Below are 24425 nucleotides of genomic sequence, written 5' to 3'. Positions count from 1 at the left end.
CTCGTATGTAACCATTCAACAATCATAAATATCTTTCCTGTGTTGTTGTATATACTTATAAGGAATTTATTAATATGATGCTTAAGTAACTACAATTCCAAAAATATTAAAGTACAGAGTTATGTTTTTAAAATTGCTATGTAAGTAATTATTAAATTAACTTTCCCTTCTTCCTCTAACCCTTATCTGCACCCCAATGGTGCATAGGGCACTGCATCATATAAACGCAATTTTGTCTTGATCGTTATAATATGACGGAAAGGTGATCAGCCCTCCGCTTCAGGTACGTACCAGTCCAGGGTAGTATTGAATAAATATTATAGTGAAAAAAACACTTATATCTATTTCATCCCCCCGCGGGAATCGAGCCCGGGACCTCCAGAGCGGTAGCCGAGCGTGCTAACCATTACACTATGGAGGCGGACAAATTAACTTTACCCTTTTAAAGAAATAAGTAGATTAAATTCAAAACCTAACGGGTAGGTCTCTTGTGGTTTTAAAGACATATTTTAAATTTTATAGTGTTTGACAATTTAAATATTCTATCTTTTAGCTTGCCAAATTTATTAGGAATTTTTATGAGTACCCAAATATCTGATACGAAAGTTCTAATTTAATTCGCGCACACCGCGCTTCTAAAATCGTTAGTGTGAGGTCGAATCAACTTGGGATTTTCTTCACCACTGAACGTCACCCCCAGAAAAGACTTTTCCAAGCCGCTTTATGTTGGAACCCCAATATGAACCTGTTGCTTGGAGCGTGACCTACTCACGGAACATGTATAAACCGGATTCAATTCCCTTTAAAGGTTTGACCTATTTCACTCGATAGGCATGACGTTCGTGTAAACTTAAGTAAATAATACCAAAACTTACTTTGAAAATAATGTGAACATCACAAATCGTTTACTATCATTAAGTATAAATTATTATCGGGGGTGTTTGATTATTTTTTTCTTTGTCAAGACGCAGATTTTGGACTTTTACTGTATTTTTTAAAAGGAGTTCTTCAGGATGGGAAAACCGAAGAAAAGTATCATCGAAAACCCTCCCGGGCGGACTTGCGCGTTGTGCGGCGTGGACCACCGAGCCTGGCGGTCTCCGTACTGCCTCTCGCATTGCAGGTGGGTAGAAACTCTCAGTGTCTCGCGAGCCGCCGACCAACGTGGGAGGACCGGTGTCGCGCCTTACCAGCTCGATCGCTCGCTCTATTATTCAAATCGTTCGGCATCATTCCAATTTGCGCTCATTTGTTTCGCGCTCATCTGTTCCTGCGCACTGATTTCGGGTCCCGAGTTTTCGTAATTTTACGACTTTGCCGCCAGTTTTCGCGCGAAGGAAATCGGGTAAACTTGTGCGGCGCGTTTATCTATGTTTACAGATCAGTTTTTGCATATTTTCCGCGCAGGAGGTTAGTTAGTTTGTTGAAAGTTTTCTAATTCCGAGAAATTTCGGCGGAAGTTTCGAGTAAGATAAAGACAATCAAGATCGGATAGTTAGATCACCAGTTTCAATTCGCACGTTGTTTCGTGCACATGTTTGCGAAACATTTTGCAATCGGCTCGGTCGTTTCTTTCCAACGATGGTATATACAGAACTGATAACTAGTGTATAGTTTCTTGTAGCGCGATCGACACTTGTGTTGTGTTTATATTATTGTTTAATCATGGCAACCGAGTGGCTGACGGCGATTGATAAAAGGTAAGATCAATTTCAATGTTTGTTTTGCATGACTCATTTACATCGCTCATTATTATTATTACATATTATTGTTGTAAGTATTCTTTACATTCTGAACCCATATCATTCTGTTCACTGGATCGAAAAACAAATGAATTATAAATGATTTATTTTAGAAATTGCGAACTATGGAACAGTTTGTATTGACTTAAAATAAAATATACATTGCGTACAATTTGATTGTAATATGTATTTTTCAAATTTATTTTATTTATCCGTCTTCGTAGTGTAGTGGTTAGAGCATCAGGCTATCTTGCTGGAGTTCTTGGGTTCAATGGGGGTGAAAAATATAAAATAGATTTTTCACTCTAATATTTATTGGATTTCCCCCTGGACAAGTGAAATGATTGTCCTGACACATAATTGATACTCTTACCTTCATTGAATTACTAAGACTATCACTGCGTCGTGATACAAAAATATATGCCCTTTGCCTCACTAAGTGCGGACATTAAAAATATAAAGAAGAATAATTTTCAAATTATTAAAAAAAAACAGGGACCGTGGCGTAGTAGGTAGATGCTCTACTGCGAAACTGGCGTCGTGGGTTCGATACCCGCCAATTGCAAAATAAATTCAAGAAATATTTATTTTCAATACTTCTGGGTTTTTGATGTATTTTCCCATTTACCCTCCCTATCCTTATTATGCTACCTGTAGACAAGCCTCTTAAAGTAGAAGCTTTGTGGGTTATTCCTTTAAAAAAATATTACAAAAAACAAAATTGATAATGTTAATATTTTTGCGGAGTTGCCCAGTTTCATCGGTTGAAATTGTTGGAAATATAAAGTTATCATGATATACTGTAGACCAGTGATTCCCAAAGTGGTCTATATCGACCCCCAGGGGTCTATGACAACTTGCAAGGGGTCTATGTTTTAAAATATAAATGTATAAAACCTAACATGTGTGGTTCAAAGTGAGTAACACTACATATACCGGCTGTCAAAAATACATTTGAAGTTAATGAATTTGATAAAAATCAATATCAGGTAAGGCAAGGGGTCTACGAGATAAAAGAGTTTGGAAACCTCTGCTGTAGACAAAGTACAATACTAATTCTGCTAATGTTGTTTTTGTATTTAAACTAGTGTATTTAGACAAAAAATCGATTATTAATACCTAGTGATGATGTAAGAAAATAATTTACTAACATTCTTCTTTCAGTTCCATGATACATTTTGAGAAAATAGTGTATATAAAAGCATTGTCACCTTGATCGTTAACACATGAAGGAAAGGTGATCAGCCCTGTACCAGTCCAGGGTATTATTAAATAAATTTTAGAGTAAAAAAACATATTTTTACTTGACCCCCCCCTGGGAATCGAGCCCGGTACCTACAGAGGCGGACTGGAATATAAAAGAAGCGACTCTTATTTTTAAAATAAATAAAAATTCTTTCATTGAATTCAACACCGTAATAGAAAAGCAACAACAAAAAGTACAAATACTGCATATATCCAAAAAAGATTAATTAATCGTCATATTCTGTAAAACATTTGCGATTTTCCAAAAAAAATATGTATTTTACAATTTTTTTGGAAAATTGCAAATTTATTGCAGAATATGACGATTAATTGAATGAATGAACGTCGTTTTGGTGTAGGAGCCTGAGAGGGGGGTTAGTTAAACTGCGGTTATGACATGATTGGCAAACGTAATATACACACACATATATATATATAAATATATATATATATATATATATATATATATATATATATATATATATATATATATATATATATATATATATATATATATATATATATATATATATATATATATATATATATATATATATATATATATATATATATATATATATATGATATATATCTACATATATATATATATATATATATATATATATATATATATATATTATATGTATATCTATATATATATATATAAATAAACATATACATATATATATGTATATATATATATATATATATATATATGTATATATATATATATATATATATATATATATATATATATATATATATATATATATATATATATATATATATATATATATATATATATATATATATATATATATATATATATATATATATATATATATATATATATATGCTTTTATTTATTTATTTATGTTATGTAGCTACCGGGCAGCTGGAATAAAGTAACTGAAAGCATCAATTGCTCGCTAGTTCGCACAGTAAAATTTAGTACGTAAATTGAGTAATTGATTGATTTTCATAAATTGTTAGAGTAATATAAAATTTATTCATCTACAAAAACTAACATTTTTGGTATTTCTGGAAGGTGAGAAATGGTGAGAAATGATAATCATTTCACCAATATTTTTTCAATATATTTTGGTATTTCACTCTATTAAAAAAATATTACTCTTAATCTCTTTGGTAAATTTTAAAAGAGAGAATAACTTTGTTCAACGAACGCTAGTAAAAAGATAACAGCTCATTATGTAGGTACCTTAAATAAATTGCATTCGATACAATAAATTATTAACGTGTAGGTAGTTAACTACGTTACACCCACACAATACATGTAACAATACCTAATACACAGGCACTCAATTATCCTTGAAACTAGGTGATTTTACTACTACTTTGACCAAGTATGGTGAACGTAGCTTATATTTTAAGCCGTGACATTTAATGTTATATAAAATATGTTATATTACATATCAATACAAGTGTAGTCAACAAAAATAACCCTGTCTAAATAAATAAAATTAAGGTTTTTCATAGTGGCTGTCTAAAAAAAAACAAAAAGGCCAAACAAATGTTGACAGCTGAAGATCCCTCAACTAAATAAATGGTAATTTGGGTGGAAGAAATTCGATCAATCATATTTTTGTTTATACCCATAAGTGTAGAGGGGGAAAAACCGTGTTTATTATATACTCGTACAAGTACAGTAGTTATTCGTATAAGTACATATATTTTTTTTTAATTATCCAGATTATTTGACTACTTTTGAATTTTGAGTCATAATTTTGATTTTTCATAATTATTGGCTTCTCTGGATACAAATTATCATCGTTTGAATTTATCAGATTTTAAGTGTCAACGACTTTTCTTTTCTTTTAACTTTACCTCCTTCCTTAAAATCCTTTTTTACCTTGCCTTCCTTATTATCATAAATTTAAAGATGTTGCTTCATTAATACAGCAGTAATTTGTAATAAATGTTTTTTTTCAAATGTTCAAGCACTATCTACCCTCCGATTGCAGACAGCTAAATAAGGTATCAAACGTTTAGACCAAAATCACAAGTCTATTTTTGTTGATAAGAAGATAGCAATAAGTACGCATACTTACTACGTGCATACTTCTTTTCTGTACATGAAGTTTCAATGAAAAAAACAGTAACTGGTACGTTTACGGTGATCTAAGCATGTAAATTTTACCGACAGTTCAATATCTATTTTGTTTCTCTAACAATGTAGATATTTCTAGAAATAGAAACCCTGCGTAAGCTGGAAATAATAAGTTTACCCTTTGTACCACGCAAAACATCATCTTCACTTGAACTTTACATAAAAACAAGAAAGCAAAGCAAACTAATGGTCTTCGAATATACGAATCTCGTTTATCAAAAAAAAATAATAATGGTGTATTTTTCGAAACTTTATTGGTCGAATAGCATTTTTTTTAAATCACCAACTCAAGCGATGGCTCTGTGTATATTAAATTGGAATGAAATCATATTGTAAAACGTCTAAAATTACGGTTTAATCCTTTATGATCCGGTCTTAAGACCGAAAATGTCGAAAGTCATTAAATATTTTTATTTATTATTAATGATGCAAATGCATTTTTTACTTGTTTTACTAGAATAGTGTTTTGGAAAGAGGACTGAATGGTTTTTATAAACATTGGAATATAAAGAATAAAGATCTGGTGAATAAAAAAAAACTGTCCAAAAAAGTATTTAAGTGCTGAGTTGATTTCAACCACATATGGCCTTTGGTCTTTCAATATCTATGTTACTGTTGTTTGTTGTAAATGATTTATATATAGTATCCTGAAGGCGAATAAATTTCCAAAAATAGGAAATCAACCGGATTCATGTACACCTATATGATTTTATTTAATAATAATACTATAAAGTAAATAAAATGTAGATCAGTAAAACAATGGAAGGTTTCAAATTTCCGATCAGGTAAAATACCCGCAATAAAATGGTAACTTAAGTATCGTATCCTATCATATCGTTGTAAATTGAAACTGCTGTGGTTTCATTTCTGTGTTTTTCCTTATTTGCCATTGTCTCATTCCGACGAAGGCGTTTTATAAATATTAATTAACCTTTTTTTCCGATAAAAACGCGTATGCTAAAAGCCAGCTGTTTGAAGTATTCCATAGATAAGGGTTCAAATAGGGATGATGTGAATAACTGAACGAAGTTCTGACGGTGCAAATGTTTGATTATTTAAGGTGGTGTTAGTACTTAGTTATTTGGAGAAACCGTTTAATCGAATTATTATACGGCATATTAGATGAACTTCAAAGTAATGTTGGAACAGTCAAGAATGTTTGAGATGAAAAGTTGGTACCAAAATGTGTTGGGCTCGATCTTAACTGCTAATGGGCAGAGTAAGTTGTTAAATCAAAAGTTTCAGGGGAGAAACTTTGTCGATAATGTCACTAAATGGGAAGATTTTATACTAACGTATTGGTGGCATTTATTATCCTTTTTATTTCTTGTTTCTAGGGCTTACTACTACTGATCATCATATGCACCCAATATTTTTATTTTATTTTATTTTATTAGAAGGAAAAACAACAGTTTCAATACATGAAAAATCAGAATACAAAAAAATCATGAATACCAATTACAGTTTTTCACATTTATACATAGGAAAAGTAAGAGAGAAAAAAATCTATATAAAACAAGAGATATGAGATAAGGATGGGATAAAGAGAAAAGGAGATGACAGTGATAGGAAAAGAAGAAAACGAGAGGACTGGGAATAGAATTACCCTTTTCGGTTTATACAATTTTTAATAATTTTACTTTAAAGTTAGAAAGATTGGAGTAAAACATGTCAAGGTGGGTACAATATTCATTGAATTTCCCACAACTTCGATATATAAAAGAATTTTTCAAATAGTTATTTGATAGTGCTGAATTATAAAAAAGGTGACTTTGTCTAGTGAGTCTAGTGAATATGTAGTGCATAGAGCGCTGGATCAAATTTATGCAATGTTAAGTTGATCGTTAAATATGTAAAGATAAGGTGATCAATGCCTTCAGGTTCGAATCCTATCAGAGTGTATAAAAATACCTGTTTATTTTGGATATTACCTATTTATTACCCTTCTAGGAATCAAACCCGGGACCTTCAGCATGGAATGTTCCAATGTATTAAGGTAAATAAATGAAATGAAAGCTGCCATAGTAATACAAGTCGATAGTAAAAATCTTTCCGTCTTAAAAATAGTCACTAATTACAATGAATTAGCGAATATGATGTTTTAATTGTTTGGTTAGCTCTCATTCTAACGAAATAAAAAAAAAGAGTTTTTTTATCGATGTAAACAATCGTATGTTTTTATCGATCGAAACAAAAGTATTGTTAATTTATATCAAAACTAGATTTATGCTTCTATTTTTGTGACAGCTGTTTCGCTTTGTGATGTCACACTGTGATGAAAAAAACACGTAGTGATATCATAAACGAGCCATTGAATAAGTAAATAAATTAATCAGCTGAAAGTTCGAGTACCCAAGAACGATAAAACAAATTTATGAGGCGAATGTTAGTGGGAAAAGAAGCAGAGGGACCGAGAAAAACATGGCACGATCAGGTATGCCAAATACTTGAAAGTGGTCAGGTTAGGAGTCGTAACAATCGGCGGGTATGTTGAGGAGATGCATGAACGTGGAAGAGGCGAAGAATGTTTGCAAGGACAGAGTGGTGTGGCGCTCTATTCTCTCTGCCTACCCCTGCGGGGAAGTGGCGTGATGGTTAGTTAGTTAGTTAAAGTTCGAGTACCCGGGGTACTGCATGGACTCCATCCGTATTTCAGCGATATTAAGTTGTCAGACGAACCATGAACATATTGTATTATATGTACAGATTGTCACGAAGGTTCCGAGACAACCAACAGTTATTTAAATATATCGTGACTAAAAATACAGAAAACCTGTTCTAAGGGAGGTAATTTTACGTGTTTAAAATAGCGCCCAGACTATGAAATGAATTACCTATTCATGTGAAAAGGGTACCATCTCTTATGATATCAAAAAAACCTTTGAAACCTTACTATCCGTCTTTAGAACCCTAAATGTTCATCATATCATCCCTTATTTGGTTTCCTCTACGTCTCCCCCCTTGACTCAACTTTTCAGTTGATCCTACTTCCTTTATTTTCCTTATTTTCATCGATTTTAAAGCTACCTAAATTTACAAAATTGTAATTTTATGATCATTATTACTGAAACTCATTATAACGAGTTTATTTTTGGTTCTTCTAAATAAGCTAACTAATGTATTTTTATTCTGTAAATAAATGATTAGATAGAAAATGTTTAGTCGGTTTATAGTGGTTTAAGGTAAGGTATCATGTCAACAACTTAGTTGGCGAAATAAGGTTTAATCTTTATATTTTTTTCAATCATCTTTATTTCGAAGCTGTGAATTATTTTAGGAATTATCATTTATAAATTGGAAATATTTCATATTTTTCAATGAAATAAAAGTTGAAAATATTATATTCAATTTGGTGACCTTTTTAAAAAAATGTTACCTTGTCATGTATCAAATAGGAATATCGCTGAACTGGTAACGGCTTTCGTAATACGTTTTGGCACACGGTTTTTATTCGATGGAAAAGGGACTTGTTTTACCCATCTATTATTTTTTTCTAGGACGTACCTACGTTTCAGTAATGAATGATCTAATCAAATAATAAATTACAGGAATTAATCACGAAACCAACAATCTGATGGCTATTACGTTAGTTCGTACGAAAAATAGTTCTTTATTGTAATTTGTGTGCGGAAATTAAAGCATTATTTTAGCGAGGTATTTTGTTTCTCGCATACGAACATTTTATACCCGTTAGGAATATTCTCAATTATAACTTGCGAGCATTTACATAATTTAAAGGTATAATAAACACTTTTTTTAATATATAAATGTATTATATCAAAAGACACGAACGTTTGAAATATTAATAATGATGTAAGTGCTGAAAAATCGATAACTAAAAACTATCGTAATAGTGTTCTCGACGTTACTAGAGTTATCGTTAAGGTCCTACATACGTTGAAAAGTAACTAAATTTTCTTTGAATCCACGTAACATTTGACGTAATTTTTTTTTTCTTTTCTTAAAACACCGTTTTTGTGTGTTTGAAAATTAAATTTGGACGTATGGTCTCTCCGGCTGCCGGCCGCTTGTTGAATTCTGTGTTTGTGAGTAAGGCCTTAATTGAATTGCACCACAGAAATAAACTAAAACAAAACATAGTAAAATAATGTTTATATTATGAAATATGTATAATCATACTTTCGAAAAGCGATGCCATGGAAGAAAACTCAAAATATCATGAGTTGAGAAGTTCGAAACAAAGGTATTCAAGACGCATGACTTAAAAAAGAGAAGTTATTGACACAAAAAGAGGGCTAGAGTACTTGGTCCATTTTATGATAGTATAAAAATACGAAGTAATACGTTATATACAATATAATATTATAAGGCAAGGTGGAACGTCAACGCAGTATAGGAAGAAGACGTATATCCTAGCGTAAGAGCTTACGGAAGTGATTCCTCTGTAGTACTAAGTTGCAGATTAGAGCTGTTGGGTACAAAGTAAAAATTGATATGATGATTGCCAACCTTCAACATACATAGGGTGGTACAAAAAGCATAATAGAAAAAATAACGTGACGTAATAATACTTAATTTAGTATATTTAAATTATATTTTTTCGGTGCTGAGCTCCTTTCCAGACGTTGGTAGTATTGTATATAATGGCCTCGTACTGATCTCTATCCTTTGTGACATGGAAAAGCTACTTCACTTGATACCCGACCAATTTTTTATATCTCGCAGACAAGATATCCTTCTTATTCCCTTTCTTCCTTGGGATTAAAATTTGGCGATACTAAAAGTTGAGTTTTACATTTTTTAAGGATGTCATGAGCTCCCGGTCTTTGTACAACCGTTGTACAAACCGCCTCTTTAAATATCCGGTCTGTCCGTGATATTCGGAGTATTCTACGGCAAAACCACATCTCAAAATCCTCGACAGTGTGTCCAAATCTTGCATCTTTACAGCATCACGAACCAGACGTAAGACTTAAAGACTTAAACGTTCTTGATTTTACAAAAATGGCGCTACATAAATTATTCAAAAATATTATTATTACTGTAAAACACTCGATTGTACTTGATTTGAGGGCCTTGTTGATACATTAATTTGCTTTCATAAAAAATACAGCTGTTTCTATAAGGCTCGAATGCCAATGATTAAAAAAAATCACATGATCAGTGATAGAGCTATTAAGTTTTTAGTTTAGATTTTTTTTGTCAGGGTATTTTAATAAAATGTTAATGTTTAGATTAATATTTACGGCACAAGCCCAACCGTTTACTTCGTATAAAGGTAGCGATTTTCTGTTTCCAATATATTTAGGTTTCTATCGGTTTCAGAAAAGCGGGCATGTTCGTATTTACATAAATTTTAATATTCAAATACAGTCGAACTTCAATTTTACGAAGTTGTTAAATCACATAAAAAAGTTCGCTATACAGGAAATTCGCAATATGGAATATTTATTACTTTAAATCGAAACAAAATTACAAACAAATGTATGTAGAATTGTACACTTAGATATTTTATTGATTTGTTTTTATTTATTTCTATATATTATATTCCGTTGAGTAACTAGAAAACTTAATAAATAATATATATTTTTTTAATATTATTTTTTGACATCTCATCAAAGATGAACAAGAATATGGGTCTGGGCATTTACGGGGCTGACCACTGTCATAGGCTGGTTTAAGTGATCACTTTACACACGTGTAATATTCACTAATTATACCCACTATTAACAACTAAACTACTCAAATTCTTGGAAGTTCTATAAATGTGAACCAATTTTGAAACATTGTTCTTGAATCACTAGAACTTCACTAGAGACATCTATTGGTGAGATGAAAATGCCCAGACTTCCATATTCTTCTTCATCTTTGATGAGATGTTAAAAAATAATATGAAAATTACTCCTGTAATTGGAGATAATCCAGATTTTGTGAACAAGTATTTGGACACACTCAAAATGTTGTGTATAAAAAAATACTCTAACGGATCTGATGTTCGCGAATTTAAGAAATAAAGCTGCTTTTAAATACAAAATCGTGTCTTAAAGATCAGTACATACAATATATATATATATATATATATATATATATATATATATATATATATATATATATATATATATATATATATATATATATATATATATACATATATATTTATGTTTATTTAAGGGTAAAATCGTTTATTGGTTATATCATAGCTGTCGTATTGAACATTAAATATTTTATTACGTGCTATAAGGTGAAACCTTCAATTGTAAATCGTATTATGAGAAGAACCTTAGAAAAAAAACGTAATGAAATAGAAATAGATGTTCGTTTTATAGAAGATAAAATACACGATGAATATCAATAGATTATGTATATATATTTGAGAGAACTTTGGCTGAATAAGAGTTCGTTAAATGGAACTTTAACTGTATATAAAAGCAGAAGCTTTGATGTTAAAGAGAGTTATGTTTTGATTTCAAAAGAGATGAAGCTTACTTGTACGAAAGTTAAATTTAATAAATTAAATGTGTCTCTACTGAAATATGAACTCTATTGATGATTTTGTACCCGTTTATTACATTTACGGCCTTGTATTTGAGAACATGAAAGATGTCATCGAATAATTTTAGGCGTCCGGTGGTTTAAATTCACCATGAACGAATAAATACGGCATAGGACGCAGCAATCCATCGTTACAACTGTCGTCAAGAAAAGGCGGTTAAGTAGCTAGGCATGTCTTCCGAAAGCCTCAATCAAGATTGCTTCTTCTGACTGCTGACAATTCATCAACAGTTTTAAAATTATTTTAATTTATTTTTTATTTTGAAAAGGAATAACCCGCAAAGCCTCCATTAGAGGCTTGTCTGCAGGTAGGATCGTAAGGATAGGAAAAGTAAATGTGAAAAATACACCACAAACACCCAGACCAATTAAAAATGAATCTTTCTTGAATTTATTTTGCACTTGGCGGGAATCGAACCCGCGACACCAGTTTCGCAGTCGAGCGTCTACTGCGAAATTGTGGGAGCGAGGTGTCCAGGATGATTAATTTAATTATAGATTTATGTAGCTTTATAAAATTTTATTATAGTGCCATTGAAGTAGTATTTCATGATAATAGCGATAAACAAAATATTTAAGATTAATATAATTAATAATGGCCAGAGCACTCAAAATTGCATACCCGTATACGTACAAGTTTCTATGAGTGAGATACTGCAAATATAAACAAGCATCATGTTTTGAGTGTGTCCAAATATTTGTTAAAAAATCTTAATCTCAACATAGATGAAGAATAATATGGAAGCGTGGGTAATTGCAGTCAATCATGGATAGAATGGTGAATGTTACACGTGTATAAAGTGTTTACTTAAACCAACCTATGACAGGTCGAAAACCCTGTAAATACCTAGTTTTCCATATTCTTCTTCATCTATATTGAGATTTTCAATGGGGATTCTTAAACTATGAAACACGTTATTCTAACGAAATTGAAATAAATGTAGGAACCACATGTTTGGACACAATTTTTAAAAATAAGTAATTTTTTCGTTAAAGATAAAATTTATCTTAATTAATTGTATGGAAGTCCCAGGGGAGTTTTTTTTTGTATAAGCGTCCATTTTTACGTTCTGAACAACCCTTGTTTCTGTAGCAAAATGAAGCCTTAAATGCCAATTATATGAAAAGTACTGAAGGGGACTCGGACATATTTTTAAATTGGGCTCCAATTGTACAAATTGTATGAGAATACTTAAAAAAGAGCTTTGAAGTAAAGGTGTTTAAAAAATAGACACTCAAATGGTACGATTTTATTCCTTTTATCGTTCAGTTAAGAGCAGCTGAACATTTAGACTTGAAGATAGAAGCTAAGCTTCCGAAACTAGTCGTCATAAAATAAACTCAAGTTGTAAAAAAACAAGTCTTCTTCTTCTTCTTATTGTAGGCCTTGCGGCCTGTTTTTAGAAGGGATTAGCCTCCTGCGATGTCGATTCCCAGCTATCGACCCATCTTTTTGGTGGTCTGCCTGGGAGTCGTGTACCATGGGGTTGGCCGTATAGTTCGATGTGGGGGAGTCTGGATTTTTCCATTCTCCTCACACGCGCATACCATTGTCTCCTTCGTTGCCTTCCCCACCTAACGACATCTTCGATCTCGCATATTTCCTTGATCCTGGCATTTCTTATTCTAAACAAGTGTTTTCTTTAATAATTTCATCATGTCTTACCACAAAGTAAATGCCGAAACAATAAATAAAATAGCTGAACTAGTAGTTAAAAGCGGCTGAATAAAAATGAAGTGTGTATGATTTCGTTGATTATGCTTTTATAATGAGAAGTGCAGAATATAGTTTCTGCTTACCAATTAATGGGGACGACATCCCTTAGTCGTTTATTATAAAGTTTTCATAAAAAGATTTAACGAACCATTCTACCCTCAGCATATTTTCTTACCGTGATAAAGCCACTCTCATTATTCAAATTCAGAAAGGAAATTGAACCATGCTTATCATGTTATTATAATTTTACTGTGTGAACGCAAGATGAACGGACGGAGCCATGTTTAATGTAAATTTAAAGAGGCTTTGTGAAGTAGGCAATTTTATACGTTAATTTATGATTCTATTGAAGAATTAAATTACATGAAAATTATTTACAGAAATAATAACGAAACTCTGTTTTTATTAGAAATTCATACGACATTTAAGTAAATACGATAAAATTTAGGCTTTCAAATCATATTTTTGGTGATTTAATCTAATTACGTTTTAATATTTAAAAGTAATATGAATCTGAACAATTTTAAATATTTAGGTTGTTAAACATTATGGCAAAACTTTGCATTCACTCTTTTGGGGCTATAAAAGTGCTTTTCGATTTGCTTTTCATATAATGAAAAACAGTAAAAAAACGTTTCCCTGATATATGACTCTTTTTCGGCTATCGTTGTGCCATCATTTTCTCCCATTTTTAGTGTGGTTATGGCGTGCGTTTGATATTTCAGTATGGTAAAACGATATTTTTTTACCTCGTATTTATTGGCCAGGAATCGAAATATAGGAGAAATATATATTTGCAATAATAGCACGAAAAAAACTGTTTGAGTGATGAAAATTTATACGATCTTATTGTTGTTTGAAATTTTGTCAAACATAATGCAACGGATCACGTTTATACTTTATTTTAATGCAATTTTGTGCGAATTTTACGTTTAAAAGTCAAAATTTTCATAGGATATGTGAATTCGGGTGTACTACATCCAAAGTCAGATGATTTTTTATGAAAAAGACGCCACCCATCGTTTCTAAAGGATATTATAATAATCATCATGATTCATATAAATAATTTAATGAATGAGTAAAATTTACGTGGAGTCATGTATTTGATATTTTTTAATTTTTAGTTTTGCATTATTTATTTTTACAATGTATGTACAATATACGCTAAGACCAGCAATATTAACGTAATAAGAATTGATTCTGTATTACAGTGAAACCTCTCATAACGAGCATAATTCGATCTAGAATCATATTTGTTAAGCGAAACATTTTTTTGTTTTGACTCGTACGGAAGTACCGGCTCACGAATGAATGTTGTGAAAAGGGGACTTGCCCTTACTCTATAACTCGTTATACGAAATGTCGCTCGTTAAGGGAGCAACTTTTCAACTTTTTTTTGTTTGTTATGCGAATTACTCGTTATGAGATGTTCCACTGTAATTTTATTGTAGACATCGCCTTTTTACGGTATTAATAAAATACCTATTACTTATACCGCCGCCCTAATGTGATTAATACTTCAAAGGTAAATTAAGTATAAAAAAACATACTTTATAACCACAATACTTAATATATTGCTTTGATATCCACAATACTATTAAACTTTATGAAAAATATTATCGTCTTAAACGATTAAATTTTAATTCAAGTTTCACTTAGTAAATACAACTATTTCTTAAAATCTATTGTGACACGTGTTGACATCCGCATCATTTTCAAACGCCGTAAAACTTAAAAATAGATAGATTTTACTACAAAGTGACTTGATTTGTTTCAAAGTGACATGAAAAGTGATTTGATTCTTTCATTGATTAATAAATGCAAGAATCAAATTGCTTTTATAATACTGTTTCCAGAATATTGTTTTGCGAATGGAATATCATTTCAATTAATCATACGTTACGATGGTGTCGCCGTTATAAATACAATGAATTATTTTAAAATACTCCGATAAATAACATGGGTAGAAAGCTTGAACGTATGCTTTGGATAAAATAACACCAGTTCAATATGTATACGATGGGTAAAACGATGCTTTTACCCATTTTACGCGAATTTACGGATATGTTAATGCGACATTAACACCGAAGGGGATAATATTACATCTGCCATCATGGTCGGTTCGTCACCCTGTAATATCGCATTAACCCTCTGAGACCTTAATTTATTCTGTTGTAGGGTATTATTTTTCTTCTGCTTTTGAATTTTCTTTTATTCATATACCTTCATTAGTTATCCTGAATAACCTGAGAGTTATTTAAAAATAATTTCATTTATTGGCAGTTACTTTGTGGTAAAATCTATTAATTTTTAATTTACGTTTTACTTAGTAAACATCACTATTTAAAAAAAATCTATTGTCTATGTTCCCACTGATAAGATAAAAATAGCTCCAACCCCCACTTTAACCTGTAACATTGCAAGGATAGTACCCTAAAATTTAGAATTAGTTACACATATGGTGTTTGAAAATGATGACGAATGCAGCGAAACACGTGTCACAATAGATTTTAAGATAAAGTGGTATTTACTAAGTAAAACTTAAATTAAAAATTATTAAGCCTTTTTAATCGTTATACATGGTAAAATAAATAAAAAATTTGGAACAGGTTGAAAAATTTTAACTATAAAATGCCTACATAAGAATAAAGTAGTTTTAAATAATAAAAATCATAAACAAGTAACAAGAAATAAGAATCGAATAAGGCTGTCATAAAAAAAAACAGAATCGCAAACTTGTATTATGTATAAGGGTTAATTTTTTTTATGAGATGTTTGAATGTATGAAGAATGAAACAATTTGAAAATAAATGTTTTGTTTACTGTAAATAGATTTAAATATATGTTATTTGAATAAAAATCGTGTTTTGATTTATATTAATAAAAATATAATAAGTTACTAAATATTAGGGTATATCACTGAAAATAAACGTTTCTTGCTATTTCTAATGTTTAGTCAGGAGCCTTTTATATGAGGTAATAAGTTATTTTAACCGTATGATAAATGAAAATTTATCTTAAAAAAAGAAATTTTAACACTTCTTCTTTTTCCTTCTTATAGATCCTCGAATCTCTTTGTTCCGATATCCGTCTCTTGTGATGTGGACTGCCAGTTGTCACGCCATCGCTTTGGTCTTCCAGGTGGTCTTCGTCCGTCTGCATTCTCTTAAAGAGCAGTGCGGAACAGTCATTTTCTTGTGTTTTATTAATATGGGCATTCCAGAATCTTTTTTGCTGTCTTCCTAATTTGACTATATCCTCCATTTTTCTGAATTTCCGTGTTCCTTAATCGGTCGCTTAATGTTCCAGTTATACACCTCAATGTCCGTATTTCTGAAGTTCTTAGAAGAGATTTGGTTTTCGCTCTGTTTGCTCTGGTACAGTGGCAATCGGTCTTACACATGTCTTTTAAATGTTTTCTTTTCTTTAATTATTAATGTGTTTATTCTTCCAGATTTTTCTCTTAGACACTCTGACACTTTATTGACCTGTCATAGAGTCTCATCATAGAGAAATTTGCAGCACCCTTAATGAAATTATTATCATTTTGATCAATCAATCAGTTGGCAATGCATTTTTTTTTATTTTATTTATTTTTAATATGGAATGGCGTTGCACATGAAATACATTGCATTTGCCAATGTCAAGTTAATTGAATTCTTAATTATAAAATATGATAGACTTACTATTAAACTATAAATTTATTCCATTTAATTAAAAAAACAACTAAAGGTCTGTACATAATTGGGTTCCTGCTCGCCAGGATGAGATGGATATCTGTAGGGAGGGGAATAAGCGAGGCCAGAGTTTTAAAAAATTTTGGCATTTGGTCATTTATTGGGCAAACAAAGAATATGTGGTTAAGGTCTTCCTCTTCAAAACGACACTCGCAAATGGGGGAGTCAAAGACACCAATCGTACCACTCGTACAGCAATGACCAATCCTCATTCGACAAATGGTGGATGTATCTTTCTTGTTCATCGAAATTTTCCTAAACCAAAGACGGGACGGGACAGTAGGCTGAATGAGAGAGTAATGTTTTCCCTTTGAAATTTTGGAGGTGTTCCATTTGAGGGACCAGCTGGAAGACATATCAATATTTGGAATTGTCAAAAGGTCATCAGATGGGTAGTTAGAGAAATTCGTACTTCCATTTAAAACGGCTTCCTTAGCTAGAGAGTCGGCTTTTTCATTTCCCGGAATGCCATGGTGGCTTGGAATCCAAGCGAGAGAAACCTGAACGTTTTTTTCTTTGAGTAAATATAATTTCTCACGGATTTGGAATATTAAATGGGATTAGGCTTGTTTGAAGGGATTGCTGCTAATTTTTTGAAGAGAGCTTAGAGAGTCGGATAAAATGAGGCACCTTTTTAACTTTTTGGTCATAATGTAGGAATGGCGATGGCATTAACTGTATCGATTTTATATTGCTGTGATGATTTTCTCGATTATTTTGTTGAATGCTTAAAAATTAATTGCAGTGTGAGAAATGGCATTTCCTCGCACGTTACGATTTACAATTGGTTAATAACTGTAAAATATCCAATAAAGTGAAAAACAAACCAACTGTAAAATGATGATAACGCCCGTAATTATAATTATTTTTCTACACAATACACGTACATATTTTTATGACTCGGGGCCTTAATCGGTTAAATGAAGTAAATATTGTTTATTATTACCGGCGGACATGCTATGGGGAATGTCCGAATATTCCAGACGTCAATAGGCACCGCTAATTGTCAAATGTTGTCACGTTCCTCAAATATGACCCAAAATATTGTGATCGTAAAATATTTTATAACTTTTTGTAGATTTATTATGAACGGATATCTATGACTATCACGCCGCTTCCCCGCAGTGGTAGGCAGAGAGAATCGAATGCTCGGCTACCATACTCGAGGTCCCTGGTTCGATTCCCAGGGGGGGGTCGAATAAATACAAGTAGTTTTTTCACTCTAATATTTGGTAATGACTGGTACCTGAAGCGAAAGGCTAATGACCTTTCTTTCATGTGTTAACGATCAAGATGACACTGCGTTTATATTCAGTACCCTATGCATCATTAGGTGCGGATGAGGGTTAGAATGAATGCATTTAAAAAAACATAATGCTTCATCGGATTTACAAATATAAGCATACGGCTGCATTAGCATACGAGTAAAAAAAACAACATATACTCACGTGCAAAAAAAAACGCTGTTATTTTTTTCATATGTTGTTATTTAAAAATAAACAATATCATTTGAATCAATACGAATGACCAATTGTCTGTAAAATTGGCTTTCCTTTATAAATATATATTTTTAACGAAGAAAAATTGAAAGACGATTTGTTGTTATGCCTTTTTACTTTATTTTGAGTGGCAGCTGTCGAAAAAAAACACTACTCATTCTGTCCTGACTAGAGTGTTCCAATACTTAACTCCCTATTCGAGAGTACGGTAAAATAACCGCAGGAGACCTAGATCAATAAAAACGAAATAGTGAAATTACATGTATGAGACGGTTCTTAAGGAGTAATAGCCCAGTCGCTATAAATACAGATGGCACAAAACTAATCACCCTATCGGAATATGTTATAATTTTTGCAAATGGCGTCGTACGTCAATCATTTGTGACATTTCGCTCAATCCTTTCAAGAACGTCATAAATCAAAAATCGTCAATTTTCAGTTGTGCATGTTTTCGGAATGCCCAGAAAATGTACTATATCCCGTCAAAAGAGGCATATTTTTAACTTAATATTTACCCGCTACAGGGCAGAAAGTGTTGTTTTTGCATTTTGAAGAAAAGGTATGTTTTAATTTTTTTTTTAATGTACTAAATATTTTTCAAATGGAGAAAAAAACTTCAGGTTTTACCTTAAAAGATCATTTGCACATTAAAAGTTCAATAAGTGGCTTGATATTTATTTTGAATACATTGCCTTATATTTTTAAACGTTAAAAACGTTCTACTGAAAAATCAAGTTTTTTGATTTATGACGTTCTTGAAAGGAGTGAGCGATTTGTGAACTAGGCAGCTGTAGGATAAAAACAGATTTAGGATGGCGCAAAATTAATCGTCTTATTTTGATTTAGAATAACTTTTTTTTAGCAATTAAAATCTTTGTTTGGACTTTAACAATTTTTTGTAAAGTGAAAAATATGGTATTCGTCAAGTGACTGCCGCCAGTATTGATACATATTTGTGCCCGTTTTATCAATCTGTTCGTGTACTGCAGCTAGTTCACAAATGTCAAATATTACGTCAATGACGTACGACGCCATTTGCAAAATTTACAACATGGTCCATTCCATTTTACACGATTAAAAACAATATTCGTCTTCATTATTACAGAAATTTTTATCAAGGCGCGTGTTAATAAAGAATATTTAATTTTGGGAAAATCACGATATTCCGATATAAATATGAATTTCCGCAGTCGATACAATGGCAAAATTAAATAAACCTTTAAAAATATGAATTTGCAATTATAATAAAAAAAATTTAACCGATTATAAATGAGAAATATGTACCAAATAAGTGTTTCTGGAATTAAAAATCTAATTGTAAAAAAATGTGTCCATGGATACGAAAATAATGGATAAATTATAGTATTTTTGACGGCTTAACAAAGATGAAGAGAATATGGAAGTCTGGTCATTTACGGGGCTAACGATCGTCATTGGCTGGTTTAAGTGATCACTTCACACATGTGTAACATTCACCAATTCTACCCATGATTAACAACCACACTACTCAAACTCTTGGAACCTCTATATATATTGTTCAAATTCGAAACATATTGCTTGAATTGACTAGAATTTCACCAGAGACATCTATGGTGAGATGAAAGAAGCATTTTATTGAGCAGAAACTCTTTAACTTGTATGTGGGGTCTGAATCCTGGATTATATTCACATATATGATAAACGTAAAAACACAGAAAATATGCTTTTATTTTTTTTTAATACTCATTCTTGGGACATCTATCTATCTATATATATATATATATATATATATATATATATATATATATATATATATATATATATATATATATATATATATATATATATATATAACGTGGAAATATTTTTCTTTATAAATTGGGTGTAAATAATATGTAAAGTGGGTGTATAATAATAAAATAAACAATGTGTTGCTTTGTAATTAAAGTTTATAATTAAAGTTTATTCTTAATTTATCTTTATAATAATTTTTATATCTATCTATCTATCTATCTATCTGATTCTGACAGTTAATAATATTATCGGAAGTCTTTTGTTTTATTCTGAGCGACGCATGCGGCATCTGGTGGTAGAACTGTTTTATGTAGGTACTTTTTGTAAGTACTTAATAAAATGTATAGGTAGGTACCTAGTTATTTTATTACATATATATATATATATATATATATATATATATATATATATATATGTATATATATATATATATATATATATATATATATATATATATATATATATATATATATATATATATATGTATATATATATATATACATGTATATATATATATATATATACATGTATATATATATATATATATATATATATATATATATATATATATATATATATATATATATATATATATATATATATATATATATATATATATATATATATATATATTGTTCGAAACAAAGTGTTTAAATCACTTGAATTTCACTAGAAACGTCTATGGTGAGATGAAAAAAGGTTATTTATTGAGCAAAACTCTTTAGTTTGTATATGAGGTCCGAATTCTGGCTTATTATCACTTACATGCGAAACGCTAGAAAATATCCTTTTCATTTTATTATTTTAGCTTATAATTTGACCAGTTAATTTATTTACAACATTTTGAGTGTGTCCAAATACTTAATACTAAAGTATTTGGACACACTCATTTCGTAGATAAATTAAAACATCTTAGTTCTTATGATAAATGAACGCTGAGACAATTAATATTTGTAATCAATTTCTATAAATCGTTCCACTCATTCAATCACCGCATGGACGGTTCTTTTCGCCTTCAACGGTCATTCTTGATGAATTAATTCACATTTTTCCTGGTATTTTTCCGATCTTAATAATATAAAAGCCTCCCCTAACCCCGAGAGAATGATCGTATGCCTCCGGTAAATAATAGAGAGCGTTTATATCCTGAACATGTGCGATTATGTGAGCTACGTCTACAGTCTACCTGACAGTAAGCTTTTCCCTGAAAATGTACATCCTTGAGAGAGTTTTCAGAAAGGTTAATATAAGATATCATCACGTAAATAGAATTTAACACAAAAATTGTATAAATAATTAGAATAATTCATGAAAATATTATTATTTCATTATGTACTTAAAGACGACGGTAAAAATTACAAATCATATTGAGTTGCATAATATCGCTCACTCCTTTCAACAACGTCATATAAAAAACTTGATTTTTCTGGAGATCGTTTTGAAGTTTAAAAATATAATGAAATGTATTAAAAATAAATATCAAGCCACTTATTAAACTTTTTACTGTGCAACAGATCTTTTTAAGTAAAACCTGAATGTTTTTTCTTTATTTGAAAAATATTGAGTATATTTAAAAAAATAATTAAACAATACCTTTTCTTCAAAATGCAAAAACAACACTTTCTGGCCTGTATTAAGTTAAAATTATGCCGCGTTCGCTGGGATATGGTACATTTTCTGGTCATTTCGAAAACATGCACAACTGAAAATTGTCGATTTTTAATATATGGCGTTGTTGAAAGGAGCGAGCGATATGATTAAAACATATCCACAAATATATTTCTTGTATTGTCATAATAGGTGTTTTAAAAATTATTTCTATGCGTATGCCTAAAATCAAGGCCTTAAACACAAAAATATAATTCAGTAATTGCCCGCCTGCATCAACAACTTGATGTGTCAAAAATCGTATATTTTCGGTTATGCATGTTTTCGGAATGCCCAAAAAAGTACTATATCCCAGCAAAGTGGCATATTTAAAACTTAATATTTACTCGCTTCAGGGCAGAAAGTATTGTTTTTGCATTTTGAAGAAAAGGTATTGTTTGAATTTTTGAATACACTAAATATTTTTCAAATGGAGAAAAAATATTCAGGTTTTACCTAAAAAGATCTGTTGCACAGTAAAAAGTTCAATAAGTGGCTTGATATTTATTTTTTTATACATTTTGTAATATTTTTAAACTTTAAAAACGATTTGTAAGTATGTAAAATTCTGTCATATTATAGCTGTGCTTTGCATAATTAAATAGTGATTTGTATATCTGTAGAAACTGAAGTTATCTCTTGAAACATTTACTTTTATCAGTTAATGTTTTATAAAAAATTAAACAATTATTATGGATTCAGTATTTGTATTTTCAGTAACACGTAATTGTTTGTTAAAAGTCATAGGCTCGCTGACCTAGAAATTATGTTTTATCGTTCATTTATAGCTATTCATATACCGAAACCCAGTCATTCGAAGCGCCTGATGACTCTTCTTTTTCTCACGAATCTGACTGGCAACATTTTCACGTGAACCCGAGTAGATTTCGTAAATAAATTACACATTTCAATTATTTAAAAAAATAATTGAGATAATTTCACGATAGAAAAATGCAGCACGTACTGCGGAACATGCGGAAGAAAACTGAAATTTAGACATGGTATACAAATATAAACAAAGTTATATAATTTATTAAATCAATAGGTAAAGTTTGTTTGAAGAAGAAAACAAAAAATAAAATTGTTTGATAATATATCCAAAATTTAACACGGTTATTAGATTAAATTCTAATTTTATTAACATATACATAATATTATATGTGTATATATTTTGGATATATTACCCAACAATTCAATACGGAAGTCTACCAACTGTCTGCAGTTACATAAACAAATTATAAAATTCACAATTTAAATATCGGCGTTGGCCGGTACACAGACGCCTCCACAACCCCGACCAGCACAGTAGACAGACACTGAACAGCGCTAAGACATTTGCGGAAAATGTTCAGTCGTAGCATTTCTCACTCAACCATTATTCATCGACACTCTATTACCCGTTTCACAATTACGATTTTTTTGTTGACATAAACCTTTCATGATCCTAACAAACGATGGACAGTTAATTACTTTTTTTTATTCCACCATTCACCCGTAGCAGTTTTAGAGTCCTGGGGGACTCCACACAGAGAAATAATTTTAATTTATTGCTAAGGAATAAAAACTCTATGCAGATTAATAAGGGGGGGAGGAGGATGTATGGACAGAGGTCGACACTTCGTCCCCACCCCTCAGAATCCATACATTAAACAAGAATACAAACAATTCAGTATTTGCAAAACTTATGAACAAAGATAATAACTTAAAAATTGAGGTAAAAGTACAAACATGCAAATTAAAAAAAACAGAAATGATAAAAATACATTGCAGACCGGTAGGTCATATAAATTATCATTGCTAATTTTATTATGTTCGACGACGGCGATTACGTTTTCTTTGGAGTTTAAGACACATCGGAACTGTGCCTCAGTAAATTCCAAGAGAATAAAACGATTGAAAATTGATAAGGGTAGGAAACAAAGGGCGAAGGACGCCTCACATAAAAAATATCTCCACATATATCACGAAATTACGAGTACATCGCCTATGATGCGTAATTTGCTATGATCTTCTTAAAATGTAAGTGTGGCATAATTGTTCTACTTGAAAGATTCTCACGGAAAAAAGCAATGAAGTAATACCGTTTTAAAAGAGTCTTGCATTTACTTTCATTTGAAACAAAAATACACAATTCAACGTGATATAATGAGATCACCTCGATATTAAATAATAAGCATTTTTTGCTGCTCTGACGTAAACACCAAAAATGTAAAATAGGCACTAGGAAGTGTTAATGCATTTTGTGATTTCTCAAAAAATAATAAACCTATATAAATATGTATATATATATATATATATATATATATATATATATATATATATATATATATATATATATATATATATATAATATATATATATATATATATATATATATATATATATATATAACAAAACATCCGCTCCCTAGGTAGAGCATATGGA

General features: G+C 30.8%; 1 protein-coding gene across 1 annotated transcript in view; it reads left to right on the top strand.

The window, feature by feature from the left end:
• Positions 1 to 1139: 1139 nt before the first annotated feature.
• LOC148304071 (rap guanine nucleotide exchange factor 4-like) overlaps positions 1140 to 24425 on the top strand; it is a 92512-nt gene continuing 69226 nt past the window's right edge. Inside the window, exon 1 of the mRNA XM_088268878.1 lies at positions 1140 to 1700. Within this exon, the coding sequence (XP_088125004.1) occupies positions 1666 to 1700 (35 nt within the window). The 5' untranslated portion in view covers positions 1140 to 1665. The remainder of the gene's footprint in view (positions 1701 to 24425) is intronic.

This window comes from Brachycentrus maculatus, unplaced genomic scaffold, assembly GCF_059751285.1.
Source record: "Brachycentrus maculatus isolate JH-2025_06_01 unplaced genomic scaffold, ASM5975128v1 h1tg000334l, whole genome shotgun sequence".
In the NCBI taxonomy this organism is placed as follows: Eukaryota; Metazoa; Arthropoda; class Insecta; order Trichoptera; family Brachycentridae; genus Brachycentrus; species Brachycentrus maculatus.
The sequence above is the reverse complement of the archived record's forward strand: the minus strand, read 5'-3'. Positions and strand labels throughout refer to the sequence as shown.